The following is a 24,331-nucleotide window of genomic DNA, read 5'->3' on the forward strand; positions in this document are numbered from 1 at the left end:
CTTTCTGAGAAAGAGTTGCCGACGCATCAGCATAAGATCTATTACGAAGACATCTGTATCGAGACGAACTCCATTCAAAACTTCATGCCTGACGTGTATTTGTCATGTATCGGCCTGTAAAGTGCCTTTCTGTGCCGCTAACACATTCACACCAGTATAAACGTGACACGCAAGTGTTAGAAAAAACGATAAATGTTTCAAGCCGTGATGTGTCTGAGTCATTAATGTTTCAGCTCACTCAAACTGTGAATGTGTCTGTGTGCGTCGCTCAGGTGATGCTCGAAGTTCAGTGAATGAGGCCAGCAGCCTGCTGGGAGGCTCCCCGAGGCACCAGTGTGGACGTAAAGGTTCCCCCTACCACACGGGACAGCTCCACCCTGCCGTCAGAGTGGCCGACCTCCTCCAGCACATTAACCAGATGAAGACCGCCGAGGGCTACGGCTTTAAACAGGAATATGAGGTGAAAGGGCGCCGTTGTACTCCTGTTTAACGCTGTGACATTATAAGACAGCATAGACAGCTATTAGTCCTGCACTCTGGCAACATTAAATGAACAGCGGTATAAAGAATGGGTGCTGGTGCACTCATGCTGAGTTATTTAAAATGGAGCTATAACACTTTTCCTACTGTCTTATATGTGCTGTTGCAATGGTAGATGGCCAAAGTTTCAAATAATGAGGTCAAAGTCTATGCAAGTAGTTGCTGTGAGCCAAAAGCTCAGGCTTGGATCGCATCTGTATCCTTTACTTCTTTGGCTAGTTGATGTCAGTGAGAGGAGTTGTCCTTAATATTGTTGTCCTTTACTTGTATGAAAACGTGTTTGCCTTTCCCAAAGAAGAAAGCGCGAGCCAAAACTTCAGAGAGCAATGTTTTTTCAATGAACCCAGCATGAAGTTTGAGTTTCAGCTATGTTAATGCTAAAAGATGGGGCTATTCTGCCTATGAAAGGCAATAATGAGCTATCAGAACTGCGAGCTGAAGGTGTCACTAAACCACTGCTGTCGTATTTAATGGATTTCAATGGTTGCTGCTACAATTTCACTCAAAGTGTAGCCGAATCTGCTCTCTTTCATTCTGCTGACTCTTGAAAGCTTTTTTTTATTGGTTAAAGTTGTTAAAAGTGATGCTACAGGGAGGAAATATACGAAAACACAGATGGAGATGAGCTTGTTTTGTTATTTTTAATATTGTGAGATAGTTAACATTTTGTACTTCAGGTGCTTGTTTGGTTCAGTTCCATAATTTATACTTGTTGGGTGTGATCATGATATTGTGAAATTTTGCCTAAAAGTACCACATTTCTGTCCAGTCCTCACTTCAAGATCACTCTCTCATCCAAACTTGGACCGATTCTAGAGCTGCTTCCATTTTCACATTACCCACTTTCGGGCCAAATGCATCGGTGCTTTACAATTATTCAGAGGAGGTCGGGGAGCAAATATTCACTTCTGTGACAAACTGATCGGACTTTTGTATCGAGGAGCATTAGGAGGAAGCACAATCCAGAAAACAAACAGCATTTTCAAGTTGTTTAGTCCAGAGTTTCCAACCCCTTCGGTGACATTGGAGGCTAGCAATGGGGAGGTATGCTTTTATGTATTTATCTATTTTTTATTTTCAGTCACGGGGCTGTGCTCAATGAATTTGCACCCTGGGGTCAGCGAAGTTCTGCTGTAACGTCCTGAGGCGAACGTTCAATGGAAATGACCTGAGCTGTGGCATGTGCCAGCCAGATTCCAGAGGCACAAGTGCAAGCGGTCATGACGGGACTTTCAGAGCGCAGTCTAAAAATAGAAGTTCCACTGAAATTGGTTCAAGGTACAGGAGAAGATGACCTTGAATTTAGTACATATAGGTGCACTTGTTGATTTTACCTTGTATTTGGTCTTCTCTTCTTAGGGGCACATTGATCGCCCAATTTAATTGTGGTTCCTTCCCTTCCTATAAATAAAAAGTTTAAATATATCATTATCATACCTTTTAAAGATGACAGGTGAAAATACACCTTTCCCTTAAATTACTTACTAAAATGATATTTGCCAAGTTATCTCCAACAGCTCGGAGAACTTGGCTGATAGTGATGTTATCATAATTAGTATTACTAAATATTATTCTTGCATTTTCTGTAGTGTTACGGTGTTACATCCCAACTTGTAACACCTAGTAGTTAAAGGCTTTTTCTTCTGAGGGTTCTGCAGATGTTTCAGTGGCAGATGGAAAGCATTACTTCTTAGACATGTCCTAGTTCTGTCCTGAGGCTCCCCCTCAGCAGGAATGCTTGACTTTAATTGCCAACATTGTTAGGAGGAAGGGTGGAATTGTGCTTGCTTTTGAATGCGCATACAAAAAGCTTCAAACACCAAGGAATTGCACTTGTTCTTTCTTATACACTTTGTTATCTTCTAGTTCCCTTTTTAGTCCACTTGGGATCTGACTGGAGTGGTACCCAGTGGAAAGAAAGAAACAGATGTGAGATGAGATGACGATATAAATTTGATTTATTCCACAGAAAAGGATCATTGCATCGCAGAAGTGCCTCCCCCCTGACCCTGCAGAATCAGCTGTTTTTGTGAAATAATATTACCATATGTGTTGAAGCCACGTAAAGTTTTGTCTTCACACTATGTCAGTTTTGAATTTTCTGAACTAGAGGCTGTGTAAGTTCATGGGGATGGGCTTAAATTTGGTACATATTAAGTTGTCTTATTTTTTCTAGCATTTCCGAGTACCTCATATGATATTCCTGGATGAAAAATGCAACCAAATCAGTTGTATTTATTTTGCTCACTCCAAAGTTCATGATCTAAAGCGATCACCCATCCACTTTTAGCATCAGTTCCATTTGATCATCACTGTTTCCATAGCAAAACTGCACCTATTTGATGCTCTTCAACAAGCATTGGTTTCCTGGATATTTTATGCATTTCTGGGAAAAGCTTCAGAAAATGAATTTTGGATTATATAACAATGTGGGATAGGTGCCTGTCTTAAACAAACTCATAAAAGCTCTCCTTTGTACCCACATTTTGACACCAGCCTCATCTTTTAGCCATGATTCATGAGTCAGGTGAGAACATTTCTCAGAAGTGACTGATTTTTAAACTGGATTGACCCAAAAGTGTGAGCCGTCTACTGTGGTGATGGGGTGGAAAACAGCAATTTTCAATTAGGTCAGATATTCAGTCCACCATGACTTCACCAGTCCATGTGATATTTGGTAAAGTGTCCAAAGAAACTGGAAATTTCAGAATAGTAAGAAAGCCTATAGGCTGTGATTTCATGTTGTGGATCGGTATTTCTCCGTTTTATTTGTTTGTTTTTGTGCCCAAGGCTAAAAAAGGAGATTGATTTTAAAGTACACATGCATTCACACTTGCAGAAAATAACCTTTATGTCACTTGGAATTATATCAGTGACTTATTAGATTATGTTGACAGCTTGTATACGTACCCTTATTTTCGCACAAGCAAGCAAGGGTTGTTGCTGCCTGTGGTTCAGGTTCTGTGTGTTGTTGTTTTGTTTTTATTTTTACAGCAGGAGAAGAGATATTTGTTTATTTCCTGTTAGATGTGAGTTTTTTCTTCCCACTGTCGCCAAGTGCTTGCTAATAAGGGTCGTCTGATTGTTGGGGTTTTCTCTCTACTGCGTTTTTACCTTGAGGCAACTGTTGCTGTGTTATGAAAGTGAATTGAAATCGTTTCCAAATATGTGTTTGGCTTAATTTGCACCATGTTAGCATTGTTTAACTCCTCCCAACAAATGATATACTCATGCTGAAGGCTGCTGAAGTCTGGGTCCAGTTAAAGCCACAAGGTCAGTTTTACAGCAGTTTCTCCTCCCTGTTTTATTTAAAGCTGGTTTTGTATGTTTTACTCCTGACATTTGATTGTACTAATTCAGTAAAGGCAAATTAATATATTTCATGCACTCACAATCATAAATGATACAAAATCCCAACAGGCACCTGGACTTGTGTCAGGGCACTCTAGCCACAGCCTCAGTGGAAGATAACTGTGAGCGTAAAGAGGCCATATAGCCTGAATGTTGAAAGTGGGAGACCATCAATCTGAAATCCTCCACATCATCCGCCCTCCTTATCCCACACTGAAATTAATTACCAAGGTTAAAGAGGCTTTTGGATCACACTGTTGTTGTGCATATGAATAATTATCCTCATCTGGGCCCTAGAGATGACCTCAGTCTTGAGGTTAAACATCTCTAGCTCGAGTGAGCCTCATCGTCCACTGCTGGCAGATTTTTTTTTTGGCGAAGAGGACAGGAAGGGGCTGTCTGGGATCGTTTTGTGTGAGAGGGAGACAATTGAGAAAAGAGAGCTCTTGCCACCCAGTCACTCAAGCCTCCAAATAACAGTCTCCCTGTTGTGTAGTATTTATGATAGTATTTATCTCCCACTGCTCTGTTATTCTCAGAAGTAATCATTAGACTGTGATGCCTAGATCAATACTGTCATTAGTGATGCCCGGTATATGTTTTCTGTTGGAGCACATCTAACAATACAACGTGTGGATTTGCACTTGCTGTTAGCGACGGGCACAGTTTGGCTCATTTGATTTCTTGTAATTGTCATGAAAATATAGAGTGTGTGTAATTATTTGGAAGCCAGAAGTCTCGACCCCGTCACAGCTCAAACATGGCAATGCTCCATAATGTGCAGCTGAGGGTCCTTACATTATAACAATGGTAATTTTCTATATTTTTCTTATTGAAGAGATGCAAACTAGCTACAAATGTATTTGACTTAACATACATCCAGAGCCTGGTTTAGTGTGTCTTACAGCTTTGTGTCCCATTATTGTCCAGAAACTTTTACGAACTCATTATTGAGTCACATGTTGCACTGGGTGACATGTCTTCTTCTGCAGCTCTGGCCCCAAGGGGCATAAGCTAAATCCAGCTTTGGACACAGCCAGTACGATTCAAGTTGCGGTTCTCATCTTTCAATGGGATTTGTTAACACAAGGAAATGTACAAATCACCAGTTATCCTGTAATGTAGTGTGTAGGGGTTATTAGGTTTTTGTGTCCAGTGATATCAAGGGTCAGCCAATATTCCTCATGGTGTAACGAGTTCAAAACTCATGTGTCGCTGAGATCAAATGCCCTGTTTTCTTTGAACTATTATGATGATAATAATACACAGTCTTACCAATAACGAGCCCGTTTCTATCTCTGCTGTTTTATTTATTTATTCATTTTTTTACATTTTACATTACATATCCTTCTCCTCTAGCTGTGCTTTGCTGTCTCTATCTTTGCCATCTAACGAAGGGCCCAAAACTCTGAATGCCTCTCCCCGATGGAACAATTGTGGCAGAACGTTGAGCTCACAACCTGAGGAGAAGTCCATCTCTGTCACCCGCGGCCTGAAACATTTGCAAAAAAAAAAAGAGAGGGAGAAAACAACTTTTGTCTCTGGTTCATGGTTTCCGCCTCTGGAACTCTGCTTGTAGACTCATTAAACTGTCCCTCACGGGCAAAACACACTCCACTCAAAAAATCAATACACACCTCTTTGTGTGTGTGTTTGTGTTTTTTTCCCCCCTCTGTGCTAAGAGTATGTGTTTTTATGGAGTGTCTCTCTCTATTATGAAGGAAAATGATGAGGAGTATCATATTACACTCCCTCGGCAGGCATAGGTTTTTATTTCCCTGCGGAGTACCTGCGCTCTGTAAAAACACTGATCAAGAATTTACAGTGAGCTGTAAAAAGGGCTTATACGTGTGGCGGTTTCTGTCACCGCCGTCGTATTCCCACCGCAGAAACGTACAAGTAAACAGCGGCAGAGCTTTTCTGGAGAATTCAAAACTTTCATTATACCTCTTTGCACCCTGAGGCTGAGGTTAGAAAGAATGATGGACGCATTCAAACACTGATTTGATGTTTAGTTGCAGCTGGGGCTACCAAATTATTATGTTTGTTTAAAGAAAAAAAAAATAGGCAGCTGGTGTTTTTTTTCCTGTCTTTAAATTTTTTTTTTAAACAAACATTGGTCGAGCTTGTTAATTCTGCTGTTTTCTAGTAGAATATTTTCTAGCAGATAAGATTTCTGATTGGATTTTGGCTGTGTGTGTGTGTGTGTGTGTGTGTGTGTGTGTGTGTGTGTTTGGGGGGGATTATTGTGAAAGTCATCACAGAGAGATCCACAATTCACTCATTGTCATCTTAAAATTATGCGGTTGAAAAATTAATGGGTCAAAGTGACACAAAGATTAATCCAGCACAGTAAGTCTGCCACTGGATTGTTACTGTCATAAAATCTACTGAGACACTGATACAACATCACTATGTTAAAATTAAAAAAATTGATTTATAAGTGTAATAATTTAACAAATAAATGATGTAATCCTCTTGACTTACCCACCCACTGATCTTTGCCAGCGATGGTTTCTAATCAGTCCTTCGTAAGCCTGAGTTGTTTTTCTCTCCTTCACTGTTCTGCCATTCTCTCACAGTTTTTCCTGTATTTTTTCTTCTTCTTTACTTTCCTGCTTCTCTCTTGAGGCAGCAGGAGAGGAAGCAGAGCACTCACACAAGCAGAGAGAGCTCAGAGGTGTAGTGTCAATAAAATAAGGGAGGGAGTAAAGGAAAAGGTGGACAGAGAGAGAAATAGTTGGTTACAAGAACAAGTGATTCAGAGGGAAAGACAGACCCAGAAATGAAGTGTGTGAAAAGAGGAGGAAAAAGTAGGGAGGAGGGTGTAATCCTAGGCAGGATTTGGCTGGTTCTTGGCTCTCTGCGGGGGGAACTGCATTGTAATCCCCTGCTCAGCATGCAGACTTGGGCAGAGTTTCACAAAATTCCCCAAGTGGCTGCAAACCACTGGGGGTACACTGGTGTGTGCGTATTTTTATTCACAGATCTGAGGGAGCTGTTTGCAAGCTTAATTTAGCCACTGAGTGACTTATGACAACTTGGGCGAGTAAATGCTTGCTGGTGCATCCATGCAGGCAGGCAGATAACGGTGAATGAGATGTGTTAAAGTATGACTAAGAAGCCATCCATGAAGCAGGTGGTAGACAGTTTGTCTGCTTTCACACTGTGATTGGTAAACTGCAGGTACACAAACAGCCAGTATGTCGCACAGCAGTAACCAGCAATGTGAAGTGGATTTATGTGGCAATTTCTATCTCACATAGCAAGTAAGTTATTTTTGTTTTTCTCAGGATTGTAAAAGAGAAACAAGAAAGCCTGTTAAAGGTGTCTCGTGTGCTCTTAATAGCCATGTTACTTTGCTAATGACCTGAGGGTTAAAAGGCACGCTCTTGGTTAAAAAGCAATAACATCCACACTGATGGAGTTGTAAATGTGCTTTTGATAACCAAGCTAGGCTGGAGGTTCACTCACACAAATGAAAATGGACTACTTGTAGTCCCAAAACAAGCTAGCTCCTCTTCATTTCTTATGCTTTCTTTAAAAAGAAAAAGAGATACATAAATATATAAATAAATAAAGTATTCTGCACTATTACAGAAACACACGTAGCTTACTTTCTAAAGCCAAGAACAAAAAGATGCAAGTGTGTTCTTTAGCACTTAGCATGACCTAAAGCTGATTGATTTTGGTTCTGTAAAGTAAGCAGTTGTCTTATTGTCTTACCTTTTCAGTCATATTTTTTTATTTTATTAATTCTGCTTCTCGGGGACATTCTCAAATGTGAAATTTTTTTTATCTCATCCAGCTGGACCGATGAGCTTATCCATCCATCCGTTTACAATTCCTGCTCCGCAGTACTGGTCAGAATGTAATCAACCTTACACACAGTAATCACCTAATGGCTCTGAACTGTGCTCGAGGTCAGGGTCACGTGTTTTTTAAAAAAAAACTCTCCAAGCTTCATATGGACTGCTTTCAGCAGTACCTGCGGTTCCTGCATTATCAGAACCATTAGTAGCTGTAGCCATGACGACAGCATGTATTGTTGTTTACAGTCCCACGCATTTCATGGAAGCATTTCCATCGTGTTATGGTCACCTTTAATTCTAAGGAAACGATTGGTAATTTTTTAATTCACTAGTAATCAAAAACACGAGCGTCTTCATGCACCACATTGCCTGTGGCGGAGTTATTTTCTTTTATTTGGGATTATTTAGAAGCAAATGCGCAAGGTCCATCTGGCCGGAGCCTATATGTGTGATGTTAGGATATTCTCCCCATGTCTGTGTGGGATCATTCGGGTGCTTCATCCCACAGTACAAACACATGCAGTTAGTGGGGTTAGTTTAACGGGATTCTTAGTATGTGAACGTGAGTGTGAATGGTTGTCTCGCTCTCTCTGTGTAACCTACCCAGGGTGTACCCTGCCTCTTTCTCTGTCGCTGCTGGGATAGGCTCCACCCCCCCGCCATCCTGAATTACATAAACGGAACAAGATGGCAAACACACAAGATGATAGATATGATGATAGTGTTTGATTTTGTGTTTATCTGACAAATTGCTTTTGATTTCTAATCTCTGGGCATGTTGTATTCTTTAATACGCAGTACATAATTCACCTGCTTTAATTAAAGCTGAAGCTTGACATTTAAATGTGTTCATTAGTTTCAGATGAATGTATCTCTGACACTCTGAACTGTATGTAACTGACATTATTTCTCTGCGGGGAAAAAAAATTAATTCTTGGATTATTTTGGTTTGCCTCTTGATACTTTCATTGACACAAAAGCTTTAAACCCAGTTCTAAATTGCTGAGGGCTTTAACAAGATTAGCTGCAAATGGGGGGTCCGTGACTTATTAGGGCTCTGGGATCAGACGAGGACTATCTGCGGCTAACACAGATCTTTTCTTTAATTACATATAATGCATAAAACCCCAAACTTCCTAGTGTACAGGAGCTCTCGATCTAAGCTGCTGCTCCTTGTTGACCGCAAGATGCAATCTTCCTTTTCGTCTTGGAAAAACATGAGAAAACTGTGATTAGGAGGTGTTTGATTTTGCTCTTGAAATCTTCAACAAGTGTCGTCTTCATCCGCAGAGCTTCTTTGATGGCTGGGACTGCACAAAGAAAAAAGACAAAACAAAAGGGAGGCATGACACCTTGCTGGGATGTAAGTAATCAGAAAATGTTTAGAAAATCAATAAAAACACAGAAAATGTTGTGACAGTTGTATTTTCAATATTTCTTTGCTCTTTTATTTTTATCTCCCTCAGATGATCGACACAGAGTGAAGCTCCACCCTCTGTTGGGAGACCCCAACTCAGACTACATTAACGCAAACTACATTGACGTAAGTCTGATGCTGCTTTTCTGTTTTTTCCTGTCTTGGTTCAATATGGGACACAAATAGCCTCTGCCGAGTCTCTATCTCTCACACTCTGCAAAGCCTCAGTCCATCTCTCTCATTCCTGTAAGCCCACCAGTCTGCTGCCCCACTTTCACCTGGAGGCTTTCATCCAATCAGACACCGTTCCCGCCAGTGTTTTGCCAAATGCCATGGTTGTCAATTGCCACATTGGATCCCTGACCCAGACTTACCTGTGCCATCACTTTTATTAAAACAGAACAGGATAAATATATTTAATGCTTTGCAGAGTAGATGAACCTTTCTGTACGATGCTACAAATCCCCCTAAATTAAATAGACGTCCCTGTCGTCATTCAATCTCTGGATGGGCCGAGCAGAGATGATCCTTTCCACCGTTCACCTCCTGTCACACCACATGCAGTCAACATTTCTCACTTATCATATGAAATACATGTGTATGTTGCTAACGTGTCCCATTCATATGTGTTGTCATTCATTACAGCTAGCCGAGGCTATATTTTTTACTGAGAAAACAGAAGTGCGTGTGCTTAGAAGGCAGCAGTTAGTTATTAATAAATGATTTAACCAGGAATGTGGGGGGAAAAAAGCAGAAACTTGTGTTTCAGTTTCCCTGTGAATCCTCTGTCATAGTTGTGACACTGCTGTTCGTTTGAGAAATGTCAAGGGAAGTCTGGCAATCTAGATCTTGCAAAATTTATTTTGCACACCTCTCAGTGGGACTACTGTAAGTATGGCAGACTGTAAAACAAAAGAATAAAAGAGAGAAGTGCTTATGTACACCCAACTCCATTTGAGGATGGTTAGAGTTTAAATAATTCTTCTTTTTTTAGGATAACAGTCTGCCAGACATTTATAAAAGATATACATTAAAGACAAATTATGTCATTTTTAGTTCCTCACATTGACTTGATTTTGGGTGAATTCTACCTTTTGGCCAAATCGTATCATTAAATGTTTGACACTCTGTACAGAAAGGCCAGTGGTGAGATGCTTTTAGAGAGTTCATTACAATGAGAGGGCATTAAAAACCTGGCCTGCTGTTAGGCTGTAGTTATTGTGAGGGTCTCCATTAGCGTTGAGGGCACAGACATGCGGGCATTAGAGGGAAAACACCACTCAGCAGCCACTACAGTGTCAGTGTCAGTGATGTTACTCCCTGACCCAGCGAGATGAATTGTAAGTACTCAGCCGCAGTGGAGCATATTTTGGACAGCCTGTGATTATTTCACCAGAGGTTAAATGGAAAAGTTTTTCCTCCCTCTGAAACATTATCGTGCTTTCAGAGCAGAGGGGACAAAGTGCTGGATCTCTGTTTTCTCTCTTTGTCGCTTAATGACTGGTTATTTGCATTTTCTTTCTGATGTGTACAGAACTTTGCATATCTGAACCAGCTTCTTGTAGCATTTGCAGACCAGAGAGAGCAGAGCAGTGCTTAATGGCTGTTGCTACTTTGCATTTTATCTGCATCAAGAGTTTTGGGGTGTTCGTGACAGTAAACAAACACACATTTACAATATTTATTTAAATTCTTAAACTCTAAAACAGATGACATTTACCCAGCAAAGAAATTGAACCTAATGTCTCCATGGGCTCACCTCATAACTGGGCTCAACAGGCTCCTCCCACTTCAGGAAGATACTCTTACACCATTACACTCTTTATCCATGCTGGGTTAATCTATGTAAATATTGTAAATAACAAATAGCAGTAATATCTTGTTGTTCTATGCATAAGAAGGCCCTAAAAATACAAAGATTTTCTCAGTTTTTGCTTTAAATTTCTACTTTTTTCGTCCAAATTTAAATCTGTTCACTTGCTTTTCACACAGTGTTGTTGGGCAGTGTTCACGCAGAAAAAAAGGTGATAAGTTAATCAATAGGAGATTAGCAAAAGCTGAATCTGCGGGTGCTTCAGGATTAACTATGATTACACTGCGCTTCGTGTGATTAACCCTCTCTTCCCATCCTCATGACGATTGCATACGCAGCCAACAATGTGCGCCAAATCCTACGAGTATGGCTAGCTGGGATACGCAGACAAGGAGGACACTCATCTGTCATGCGAGTGTTGAGATATGCATGCATATGCAATTCTGTAGTGACAGGCAGTGCAGAGAGGGCCTTTGTTGTTGTTTGAAAAAGTGACAGACAGTGGTGTAATGTTAAATCCTTAAAAGCAGTACAACTCCTTTTCAGACATGGGATATGTTACACTTTTGGGCTTTATCTGCCTGTTAAAGTGACAGCATTGTGTTATAAAGATCTGATTCCCCTTTATGTTACTGTTTCTTATGGCTTCAGCATGTGCAAGGCTGTCTTACATTCAAACATTAAGGCAACGAGTGCATCGTGCTGGTAAACGAGTATTATTTCTGAATGAAAAGAAAAAATGTTTTTAAGTTCATGCTGTTTATACTTTTACAAGGATTCTGTGACGATCTGAGCAATTTATAAAGATGTAGTCATAATCTTATAGTACCTATCTGGTGATGTGATGTGAGGTCCAGGGTTTCCATTTGGATATGACGATGACACGATCAGACGCTTTCAGATTAACAGGACGGGAGTGCATGTCTGAATGACTTTCTAGCTTTCATCTGGACTCAAGACTGCCTCCTGGTAATGAACTCTGGCACGGATAGTAGCGTCGTGCATGTGCACGTTGTGCAATGTTCACACTTACCAAACAGTGGACAGCACCTTGATAGCAACACTCGCAGGCTTTTACAAGGTCTGATCAAACTGAACTTAGTCATCACATATTCTAACTAAAGCAAACATGCTTTTTTAGTGTTTAAATCTTAATAAATTATACTAAGTCTGCCTTTGTGCCTCAGTGATATTTTATGAATTTAAATCTGTAAAAAGGTTTTTAGTGTGTATATTACAGTGAAATTAGAGGAAGCCCTTATTTGATATTACTTGAGTCATTTTCAGTTCTGTTGTAAGCTCGACTGTATAAAGGAAAACTTCAATATGGGCTAATTTAAATGAAAACTACTCGCTTGCTGTGAATCATGACACTTTTTTTATTGTTCTTGTTGTTTTGGTTCTGGCTCAGCCCATTCACTTCCCACAAATAAAGCTTTTTTAATGATCAAGCCTAAGAAATAAAGTATGAACCAATCTTGTTTGCATTTGAAAATATCTCTCTTACAATGGTATAGTTGTCTGTTTTCTAGAAATGGTCTGTCGCGGGTGGTGGTTGAAAATTGTCCCAAGGGGCACACAAGAAACTGAGACTGCTGTAGAGTCAAATTAGGTTATTTCTGTAGCTTAATTTGAACAGCCTCAGTTAACCAGAGTGCTGTAAAAGCTATATAAAATATACACTTTATGGAACAGTCACTAATTAAACACACTAGAAGTCAAATAAAACAGGTAAATAAGGCTGTTTTTGTATGAAAAATAAGATTCCTCGCTCAACCCAAAAGCAAGGGAGAAAAAATAGGTTATTCAAAGTGTTTTCAAATGATAGAGACACTGTGCAGCTCTTATGTAAGAAGGTAAGTTGTTCCAAAGATTAGGAGCCACCACTGAAAAGACTCTGCTTCAAAGTCTGGATCTCAGAATGTCCAAGAGGAGTTGGTTCGTAGACCTCGGTGCGCTGGTTGGATTGTACGGTTTCAAAAGTCCTGTTAGGTAAGGCGTGCACCAATAAGCTTTAAAGTGATAAATATTAAGCATAATTAGCTCCGGCCTAACGGGAGAATGCTTTTTCCTTTTCTTTTTTCCTCATTGCAAATCGGTAGCACAGCTGTACTCGGCTTTGTTCATGAACTGACTGCCAAAGACTAAAAGTTAAAAAATGAAAAGAATTTTTGAGTGTGGTATCGAAATCTTGTGGCTAAATAAGTAACTAACACACCACATTCCGTTGTTAAGTGTTATATGCAGTGCATGAGTTAAAGCAAATGCAGAATAAAGAAGACATCATCTGGTTATGCAGAATAACTGCAGGACTACCGCCCTGTTTAACTGTGCATCATGAATTTGCCAACGAGAGCAAAATGCTAAATAAGCAGAGTACTAATATAAGCTTACTAGCTGCTTTGAATTTGCGAGATGCAATGAAAATACTGTTTGCATAATTTTAAAGCCAAATTCAAAAGGAAAGAAAACACAAATTTGAACAAAAACACAACTGAGAGATAAGAGAGTTGATCAAACAGGATTGGCCTTAGGTCACTGATTCACACAAAGTCATTGCGCTAACACACGATGAAGCTAATTCTTGCTGTTCTCTCATCAACACCTATGCACACGCAGGCTTCCCTGCTGTCTCTAACCATACCTCCTAAAGCTTCTTTCATTAACTAGCCTATATGTCTTCTTTTCTACTTCCCACCTCACTTCCTCGACCTCGGACCCTGTAGATTCGGATTAACAGGGAAGTAAGTACTTAACTGCTCGTTCTTCTGCCTGCCATTGCTCTATTTCCCCTTTCCCTCTACCCCCTTCCCCCTTACTCTTTCCACTGTCCTCTATCCACAAATGCTCAAAGGTCAGGGTGTATCAGGTTAGTGCGCATTAAACCAATCAAATGCAAAAGAAATGCCCTTTTTAGCTCATGATTTTAAATGAACACAAAGAGATGTGTCCTCTCTCTGGATGGAGGATCTTCGGTTGTTATGGCAACCGTCTCATATGGAGAAAGCTTGGCATTCATGCTGATAGAGTTTGGCCAGGGCCTGAGAAATTGTGGATAGCAGGCCTCACAGCACTGGTCATCCATCTCCATTTCAAACATGTCCACATTTATCTGAGTGGATGCGATTCAGTTTAGCAATCCGTCAGCAATGTGGATGGACTCAAAATATTACGAAGATGCCCTCTGCAAAAAGATAAAAAAATAGTGTTATCAACATGGATTGCCTCATCATACTGATTTGATGAGAGCCTGTGGGCTTGGCAGTCTTCTCAGATTATTCCTGACCTGCCTTCTCCCCCTCCACGGACTCCTGTAAGTTAAGTAATTGTAGCATCAATTATCATTCCAGCTGCTCCTCTCAGCAAACAGGGAACCATCTATGCAGTTTTCTGGCTGATGTTTTCATACAATCTCAAGGCAGTTGTCTCCTTTCGTTTAAAAGGTTAGCTAAGCAGTGCTTATTTCCAGGAGGACCTCCTTTGAACAGTTTGCTCATCCTGAAAAGGGTTTATGCTTCAAAGTCCCTCAGGTGGTCTTTGTCATGTTTATCCCCCTCAAGGCTGTAGAGGTGACATCTCATTGTTCATTCATATTCAACCCATACTCGCCATATGAAAATGTCTGTCATCTATATCAAATGTTGTCACATCCTTTGATATAAAGGTTTTCAGAAAACTTTGCTGTGTACTTTTGATTTTCTTCTTGAAGACTGCTGGTGTCGTGCATTGATGTGTAACGTGTGCAAGACACGGATCCAGCTGTATGGCTTGTGACAAGTGGAAGAATTTCAGGATGAAATTTCCTCTTGGGTTGCTAATTCGTCGCCCAGTGCATATAGCATCTCCAACGAAAATTGATTTATTTTTATGAGTAGGCACTCCGAGGCAGAGATGGCTAAATAAACCGGACACCTGAAATTTAGAAATGCACACCTGTAGGTTCTTTATCATATCTTTTTAGGCATTGTTTGCTTAGCTAGCCTGACAAGCTGAATAAATAGCTTATTTTAGGGATGTCAGCAGTTTTTCAAGAAACGGCGCTTGTTCGTCACGTGTCTGCGCAGTCAACGAGGGTAAAGAGGCGGTCTGGAGGCGTCAATAGGTTAGACAGCAATGACGAATTAGACAGAAACCAGGCTTTACAGAGGGGAATGTAGGGAACAAGGGAAGGAAGAGGGAAGCACAGAGAGAGAGACACCCATACAGCTGTGCCTATGGTGCAGATCGCTTACTCAGCATGTCATCCCTCTTCTCTGTTTCAGGGCTACCATCGATCCAACCACTTCATCGCCACTCAGGGTGAGTATCCCGGCAAGGCTGTGGTGTGTAATTGTGTGTGCGGGAATTCAGTACAGCGAGTACCTTTTGTTGAAGTTTAATAAATTGAAGATGATCCAGCCAACGATCCTACTCATGCACAGTCCCTTGCCAAAACCATCTCTCTGCCAATTTCAAAGGTGATAGTGTGACTATCAAACCGTGGAGCCTGTGTTAGGGAAGTCACTGAATAAATTATGAGTAGAGTTGAATAATTAAACACATTAATTATAGCTTCTTAGTCTCTGTGACATGTGGAGCGATGTGTTCATTGTCACGCAGAGAACCTTTAGTTCAGTTGCTGTCGCTCAAACGCACTTTTGCTTCAGATGGTCACTTGGGATCTGCAGGAATATGAGCGTTCCCTCTTAGGAGGAGCAAGTTTCTAGGGAGCTCCTATCACAGAATCCCTAAGGGTCTGCTCATCCTCTGCCCGCACCTCCTTTCCCTCCTGTTAAACAGATAGAGGCAGATGAAACGTAAAGGAAAGAAAGAAGATGTCAGCTGCACTTTCCTGTTTCAGAGCTTTTTCTTCCTACGTGATCCCCGTTTTTAAAGCTGTTTTTCACTTCCTAAACGTCTCCTGCTCAGATCCTGGTGAGTGACTGGCGGTCCCCCAGGCTTTCATCATCAGCTACTGCTGTTGTTTTGTCACCCATTGCCTCTTACTTCTGCCTGCCTGGAATTTCCAATAACTTTATTGATGGCACAATCTCGAAAGATCAGTACCCTGCCATCTGAGAAAGTACACTTAGGTCGCAATAATACAAAATTTCACAGCAGAAACTCCGTTATTGAGAGGGCAGGCTTTGATGCTGCCGTTTTTGTCTCTTTCTCTGTTATTTCTTCCCTATTCCCACTAGGTCCTAAGCAGGAGACTCTCTATGATTTTTGGAGGATGGTGTGGCAGGAAAATTGCTTCAGCATCGTCATGATCACTAAGCTGGTGGAGGTTGGCAGGGTAAGTGATGTACACTCTCCTTTTCCTCCCCCGTCCCTGTCACCAATCAGTGTTCAGAAAAAGACCACATTTATCAAGAGGGGACTTTTTGGTGTCAATATGAAAGGCGTTTTATGCGTTTGCAACCCTGCTCTGCATGGAAACTCCAGCCTAAAGGCCGTTATGGTTTATTGATGATGTGATACCACAAGCATGTGAAAGGAGCAATTAAACACTTTTGATGAAAGTGGACAAGAGAAGATCAACACTACTTTCATTTCTGTGCGCCGTGCTCCAGGCAGCGGTGAGTTAGCACTGACTGGAAAAAAACGAGTACTGCAGAAAGATAATATCTGGTGAACTGGAAGCTTTTTGGACAGATTAAACTAAATGTATGGTAAATGACTAGTTTTAGAGGTGCTGACCTGCAGACTTTGTTAGCTTACGCTACAGTCGCACGGGAGACAAAACTACTGGAGCCGAGTGCAACGTTGCCCTTTGGAAATGGTTGCTTTGGAGACAGGGGCCAGTGCTTCAACCACTGGCAGTCACTCGCCATCATCAAAGTGGCTTTGCTGCGTCAAGACGATAAAATGGCAGGCTCAGTTTGCAAATAAATGGGGGGAAGTTGGCAATTACATGCAGTATATTTGTTTTAATATGGCAATTAACTGTGATACGTCAACACAAATACAAATCTGTTCCCTCCAATATACACAGAAAGTCACATTAAAGACAAATTCAGTTAATTACATTCAGATTGAGTCACAACTTCATAACTGAAACAGAAACTCCTCCACACATAGGTAGTTGCTGCTGGATGGTGATTTAAGTGGAGAATAACATCCTTGACAACCTTGCTTTTATATGGTAAATGGACTGGTCTTTAAATAGCACTTTGCTGCTCTACCTAAGCACTCAAAGCGCTTTATACAACTTGCTGACAATCACAAACAATCGAAGACCAACTAGGGGTCAGTGTCTTGACGTAGGATATTTGGCATATCCTGGAGCAACCAGGGATTGCACCACCAACCTTCTGATTAGTAGAGGACCTGCTCTACCTGAGAGAGAGAGAGAGAGATCATTATCTGGACGTGTAACCAGAATACAATCAGCTGAATTTCATCCCCTACTGCTGAGAAGCACAGATTGACTTAGATTGATTGCAACATGTTGGCAATCTGTCTGTATTTATAAATTCTATGCCAGTTATCTGCAAACTTTCACCGATGTATCTGAGATTGATTGCAGTCAGTTCAATTCGCACAATGAGTGTTTGGAGACACGTTGCCTCCCACCCGGTGACCCCTGCAATTGCCTTGTGATTGAAAGCGGTTGGTCAGAAGTCGAGGGTGTTGCGGCTCAACCTTTGGGCAACCAGTTGGTCGCTGTTACAAGTTGTAACAGGTCACTGAATGCAACAAAGGTTCAGTGAAATCTTTGTGCAGCCACCATTCTTGTTTGCTTTGTTTTCTTTCCTAATCACAAGGACATTGGCGTCCTATTTTTACTCTGTCGTGACTCAGCCTTTGTTTGGACAGTACCAGGCAAATTGTTTCCTTCCTTTTATGTCATTAAGCCAGCCATCTGCTTCTGGTAGATTTATTTAAAGATTCTGGTGGATTTATTTAAACTGCCTGTATTTAACACACATGCAGTTTATTGTGCGATTTCATGCCAAGCTAATGCTGCAAAACACCAAAAGAGAATATTTCCCTGCTTATCTGGCTTGGTGATAGCAACTTACTGTATCCTATCATAATTGTCTCATTTACCTCCTAACCAGTTAGACAGGGAGGTTATTTTATTGATCCCTCATTTAGCCTGCTGCTGTGTTACAGCAGCATAGTATAGTCTACAATAAACAATAAATTAACAGCAAAGTTGTGCCACAGGCACCTAGTAAGGGTCATTATGGGAGAGTTCAAACATTGATACATACAACAGTGATAACAACAAAAGAAAAGCTAAAATGAGGTTAGTTAAAAAAAGCCTGACATTGTGTAAGGGTGGTGCAGATTGCATTAATCAATAATATGTACACTATAAATCTAAGAAAAACAGCTGCATGACGGTTCAAGGGTAAATTATTAAATGTCTTAAGCTGCAGTCAGACAGTTATATTTACTTTTTCAGATTGCTGTTATGCATTTTCAAAAATAAAGGAAGTTTCAAGATGTGTCTTAGAAATCTTCAGATAAAGCGTGCAGTTTACTGATGTTATTGTGTTGTAGTGTTTGCTTTATTCTGAAGCCGAGTGCACCCACGGCTTTTTTTTCTGCCTCAGAGACGACTTCTATTGCTCCAACACTGGGCTGGTTCTGTTAGCTAGGGGGCAGCTGGGATGAATATAAGGATACTTTGTAAACACACATCAACAGCAACTTGTTGCTTTTAGTAAGTTAATTTTAATTTGTAGCTTTGGCTGACCGCACATCTGACAGAAACAATATATTTAAAGTATTGCCCAAGGATGGACCAAATGTCCTATTGAATTTTACTTTTATAAATGAACTCAGTCAATTCCTTGCCAAAATTGTTTAAAGATGGCTTTAACTTTCTGTACCATGTTCAGAAATCATCACAAACCTGTCTCTGTGTGCTACTGTGGAGTTTTTTGGTGAATGCATGCATTTCAAACATTATGAAACTGCAATTCTTGCAAATGCATATATACAGTATCTTTGCTAGAGCTGCTGTCTGTGAACACGCTCTGCTTGCTATACTTAAGCAGTATTATTTTCTACCCTACATAAACATAGTTACTTTAAATCCCACCTTAAATATTCCAGCCTTTTCATTCGAGGCGGGAGAAACATATACTGTGGCGGATGGTGAAAATCACACAGTAGTCGTTTGTCCAGTTTGGAGAAGTGGTCTGTGTGGCTGAATCCAAATAACACATCCATTAAATTAAAAAGAATTGCCTCCATTGTACTGGGTGGTGGTACAATAAAAAGATTACTGCCCTGCTGTTCATTATGTGATTATTGTGCTGTTCTTCTCTTTGCTCTCTAAGATAAGATATCTGCAAAAGAACAGGTTGTTATTTTTTTCTTCCACATCATTTGAAGTGTGGACCCCCCCCCCCCCCCCAAAAAAAAAATTTTTTTTAAATAAATAAATAAATTTTTTTAAACTTGTTAAATTTCACATCATTATATTTCTGTTCTCGTTAAACCATGAAATTGAGTACTTCATGTTTATTATTATCATCTCATTATTTTGAATAGTGTTCATGCATTTTACAATTATCTCCTTTACTTTGGAATGAATTGTTGAAAATGGCTTGGTTGTGTTTTTAAAGAGTAGTATTTTATTATGCGCTCTCTCTAAATGCAGTGCTTTCATTTCAAATGTCGCAGGAAGGATTTTAGTCCCTAGAAACCCAATACTGACACGAGGAAACATGCTAGGGGGGCTCTTAGATTTATCTAACAAACCCTAACTTAAGCCTTCAGACCATTACTCTTCATTTTAGGAAGTAAAGATGACTGAGCCTCCAGTGTCTTTTGTGAAAAGATTTGAGAAAGATCTTATACATCCAATGATCTTTTGCTTGAGTTAGCACTGCCTGTCAGTGGGAATTCAGCAGAGAGCCGTCGGTTCATGATGGAGTCTATAAATGCATGGCTTGTGCACAAAACCATAAACCAACCCGCTTAATCCACTCAATAAAAGTGTGGGTAGTGATTTCACGCAACACAGTGAGCCATTTGTTAACATGCTGATAGTATATAAAAGGAGAAAAAGAAGTTTAAAACTTAAAAAATAGATTGTGTCTTGACTATTCTCTGTCTGCAGACTGACTACTCTCACGTTTTCTACAGTTTTGCAGTTCTGAATATTGTTTAAAACTTCGCCTTCGCGTTTTTGAAACAGGTGAAATGCTGCAAATATTGGCCAGAGGACACCGAGATGTATGGTGACATCAAAATCACTCTTCTTAAGACAGAGACACTCGCTGAATACACAGTTCGCACCTTTGCTGTGGAGAGGGTGAGTTTTGCATTTCTTTATATTCTCAGTTTGTGATTGCTCTTTCCTGGTAGAACATCATCTGTGATTACTCGTAAACACATTCCTTTTATCTTGTTCTGTTTTTGCTTCATCTCTTTCTGTGATTCACCAATGTAAACACAACTTAATCATGTTACCTGGCGAAGCAGGAATTTGGATTAGAAGTAGAGCATTAATAGAAGGGATTAGATACTAGATGGGGTTTGCTGATGGACACGAGGTCCATGTGTTAAACTGAGAGGAATTAACACCAGTAGCTTTGTGGATGCCCCTGCTGTCTTTCCAGCATAGCTGTTACAGTGCCGTGCCCCTGATAGCCTCCATCCTGTCAATCTCCTGGGGGATCTCTCATTGGAAGGGCTCAGAGCAGTGCTGGAGTGACAGTGGCACAAACACAGCATTATCCACGGGCACAAACTGCTGCTTATTCAAATCGGCATGAGTTTGCGAGCTGGTGACAGCTTGTTTTTCATAGCTCTTTTACTTTCTTTTTTTGGATTTCTGTCTTCAACAAATCTTTGCTTTGCATTGCTTTACTTTGTCATCTCTGTATGGAAAAAGAAATTGGGACGTGACTGCAGCAGCCTCCCAGAAGAAAAGAGAAAGCTGCTACCCCTCCTTGAGCTCCCTAGAGCCTTAGTAATTCCTTTCTGCACATCTGTCAGATTGCAGCTGCTCCTAACATGTGGGGCCCAGAGGCCTAACTGTCCTAGAAGACCTAACACCCCGCGTAAATAATGTCCTGGGTGTCCTCACTCTGAACCAAAAAAATTTGTCACATCTATCACAGAGGGAAAAAGTCTCTGAATAGTTTGTAGCATATCTTCTGCGAGATCAAGGCCTGTAGGCTATTGCTAGCATTAGAATGCCAATGGTTTTTGTTTTTTCCCTGAACTACTAACGTGCACTGTGTTTCCGTTAAAAGAGAGGATACTCGACCAAGCATGAGGTACGTCAGTTCCACTTCACATCCTGGCCTGAACACGGGGTGCCCTATCACGCCACTGGATTGTTGGCTTTTATACGAAGGGTTAAAGCTTCTACGCCACCTGATGCTGGCCCTGTCGTGGTTCACTGCAGGTACCATAAGCCCTTGCAAGTGCTATATATATGTTTTAATAACCTTTTGATAAACTTTTGTATTTATAACTGTTATACATTATGTTGGCGTAACAGATATGTATAATCTCTCTCTCTCACTAAACCGCTGCACTCTACTATAAGATATCTATGTGTCGCTCTAACATGGGCATGAATGTGATGGTAATTTTGCGCTTTTAAGGATTTCTTTCAACTTTTTTTTCTTCGGGGTTGGAAGAATTGTACAGCAAACATATTTAATGTTTTTAAAAATCAAGAATTGAGTTTGCAAGTTTGAATTTATCTTGGATTTTCTCTGATGCTCACAGGGTCAAATATATTTATATATACGTCCCCACTAATAGTTCTGACAATAAACGTCTGACGATAAGACCTTTCTCCGGTTTCGGCTTGTTCATGTGGGCAGCCAGAAATTTTAGTTGAGCTTGAAGGTGACAGTTTTGAAGCAGAGGCTTCATTCTTGTTTGACAACTCCACAGTTCTTCAAGTTTGTTTCAATGTGGACATTGACTGAAGTTTCCAGCAGTTTCCAGTTCATGGTTCATGTAGGCTTGAGTCTTATTGTTTGAGTTGTTCCTGAACATCCTAACTTCCTCTCCTCTGGGGTGGCAACTTTCTTCTTCTAAACCCGGGTAAAGTAGTGACACATCCGAATAACTTGTTTGATCTGATGATCTTGTATTATGCAGTTATTTAGAAATGGCTCTAAGAATACTTTCCAAATTGCGTAACTCTACAATTCACCTTCTTAGATCTTCACCGAGGTCTTTAGACTTTCCCATTGCTTTGTGTATCAGCCAGTACAGTGACTCCTTTCAAACAAATCCTTTTTATACTGCAAAGAGATAATGTGAGTTGTACTCCATCCTGATCATTACTGAGTAGTTAATAGGCAAGTTTAGAGACATCTTAAAATCTTAATCACCAATAATTAAAAGATTTTGGGGAGTATGTCTATATTTCAGCCTATATGTATACCTTTGACCCTGTGTAGATGAGAGAAAATCCAAAATAAATTCAAACTTGAGCAGCCATTTCTTGTTTTTTAAAGCCACCAAAGATGTATGCTGTCCAGTCAATCCCATCTGGAAAAAGAACAGCTCATTAAAAGCCCCAAATTACAATAACATTCATGCCCATGAGTGTATGAGAACTTTTGACCCATGTACTTGCATTTTGTAGATATATAAGATTGGGCAGATCTGTCACATTCTTAGCCATTTAAACAATATTGATTACTTATTTATAACACAATGATTATATTATGTTCCATTTGTGCCAATGGGTCCCTCATATCCTATGCACAGACCTTTAATGTTTTAAGACACAATTCCTTATAAAAGATGGTCTTTCCATTGCAGTGCGGGGGCAGGTCGCACCGGCTGCTACATTGTGCTGGATGTCATGTTGGACATGGCCGAGTGTGAGGGCGTGGTGGATATCTACAACTGCGTCAAAACCCTCTGCTCTCGACGTATCAACATGATTCAAACGGAGGTGAGGACAGCAGTGCAGCCAGGAAATCACAATTTCTCGATCCTTAATATAATCTTCTCAAACCCCCCCAGAAAAGCCAAGCTTGTAAAAATTCCTTTTTTCCTTCTGTTGTTTGGGAATTCAAAAAGTGAGGGGGGTACATTTCCATACTCCCACTTCTAGATGTATGTAAAGGTCACGGCTAAAGTTTTAGAGAAAAGACTGTCTCTTTGTCAGTTTGCTGTGTAGGCACGTGCTGTTCTTTGATGTGCACATAATTTGCATTTTTACCTCTTATTATGTAAATCCAACGTTGACTTGGCTGTTTATTGCATTTGTAGCTATTTGCAGGGGCGCACTAATTAAATGCACACTGCATGTGTTTGTTTACAAATAAATATTTATTTATTCTCTAGCGGCCTTGATACACCACTAACATTAAAGCACATGTTTAATTCAGAACAAGGCGGGTTATGAAAGATTTCTCCCATTCTGACTATTATTCGATTATTTATTTACAACTACTTACGTTTCTCACCTGCTTCTGTTTTAACCTGCGTCATTTGTAGTGTTTAGCATCTGCTTGCTTACAACCTTCAGATAACATATTTTGATGTGTTATTCAAAAGCCAGAACGATGAACTAAATTATGTCACCTGCTGTCTTTTCAGGAGCAGTATATCTTCATCCATGATGCTATTCTAGAGGCGTGTCTGTGCGGAGAGACGGCCATCCTGGTGAATGAGTTTGCTGTCACTTACAAAGAGATGCTGCGAGTGGATTCTCAGAGTAATTCCTCTCAGCTTCGAGAGGAGTTTCAGGTCAGTGTTGCTGCAAAGTCAGAATGAGCCATAATAATGATCCACTGTGTACAAGTTAGAAGTCATTTGTAGTTATGTAGTGTAGGTTTGCTCAATTTAGTTAATATTGTTTGGCTGATATTCAGATAGTAGCACAGTCACCGGACATGCACTTACTTTTCTTTAGCTGAAAGTAAGATAAATGTATCTCACAGGTTGTGAGTTTCAGGCTGTCTGCCAATGCTTTAACTCCAGTGCTCTCTCAGCATCTCACATTCAGGCTGTAACCAGTGTTCCCTAAACACCCTCGCCTGCAGGCAGTTGATTCAATTCAGTTCAATTCTTTTGTTCTTTTTTTTTAACATATATCACCAGTTCACAACAACAGTCATCTCAAGGCGATTTTTATTGTAAGGTAAAGACCCCAGAATATTCGAGAGAGCACACCAACGATCAAACAGTCCTTCCAGCTACAGCAGGCTCAGGGAGAGCCAGCCATGTTCTCGGGGGAGTGAAGTGAAAGTGAAGACAGAAAGGACCAACATAGAGACAACTCAGATAATAAACAGAAATGAGCATGAGAGAGGAGACAAAACTCGATCACAGACAGAAATTTGGGCCACTTTAGTTATGTGAAAATAGTGTATCTCACGGTTCAATAAGCACCGTCAGCAACAATAACATGAAGCTGAATTGTTTTCTGTATGACTTTGTTAGTCCACTCGTCATTATAAGATTACT

The 24,331-nt window shown here is 40.4% G+C and overlaps 1 protein-coding gene and 1 long non-coding RNA gene across 5 annotated transcripts in view; one reads left to right on the plus strand and one right to left on the minus strand.

Annotated features, from left to right (window-relative positions):
- ptprub (protein tyrosine phosphatase receptor type Ub) overlaps positions 1–24,331 on the plus strand; it is a 186,302-nt gene that overhangs the window by 146,485 nt on the left and 15,486 nt on the right. For 2 of the 4 annotated variants that reach the window (XM_026183429.2, XM_026183431.2), the window contains 10 exons: positions 273–460; positions 8,994–9,066; positions 9,170–9,246; positions 13,660–13,677; positions 15,196–15,232; positions 16,114–16,211; positions 20,076–20,192; positions 21,139–21,293; positions 22,676–22,811; positions 23,462–23,611. In XM_026183429.2, the coding sequence (XP_026039214.1) occupies positions 273–460; positions 8,994–9,066; positions 9,170–9,246; positions 13,660–13,677; positions 15,196–15,232; positions 16,114–16,211; positions 20,076–20,192; positions 21,139–21,293; positions 22,676–22,811; positions 23,462–23,611 (1,049 nt within the window). The remainder of the gene's footprint in view (positions 1–272; positions 461–8,993; positions 9,067–9,169; positions 9,247–13,659; positions 13,678–15,195; positions 15,233–16,113; positions 16,212–20,075; positions 20,193–21,138; positions 21,294–22,675; positions 22,812–23,461; positions 23,612–24,331) is intronic. The other 2 variants (XM_026183430.2, XM_026183432.2) reach the window with 1 other exon arrangement.
- LOC145431906 (uncharacterized) lies at positions 5,191–6,695 on the minus strand. The gene is made up of 2 exons (XR_013912219.1): positions 6,379–6,695; positions 5,191–5,383 (listed from the first exon to the last, which is right to left on the minus strand). It is a non-coding gene; the product is annotated as an uncharacterized LOC145431906 (long non-coding RNA).

This window comes from Astatotilapia calliptera, chromosome 11, assembly GCF_964374335.1.
Source record: "Astatotilapia calliptera chromosome 11, fAstCal68.1, whole genome shotgun sequence".
Taxonomy (NCBI): Eukaryota; Metazoa; Chordata; class Actinopteri; order Cichliformes; family Cichlidae; genus Astatotilapia; species Astatotilapia calliptera.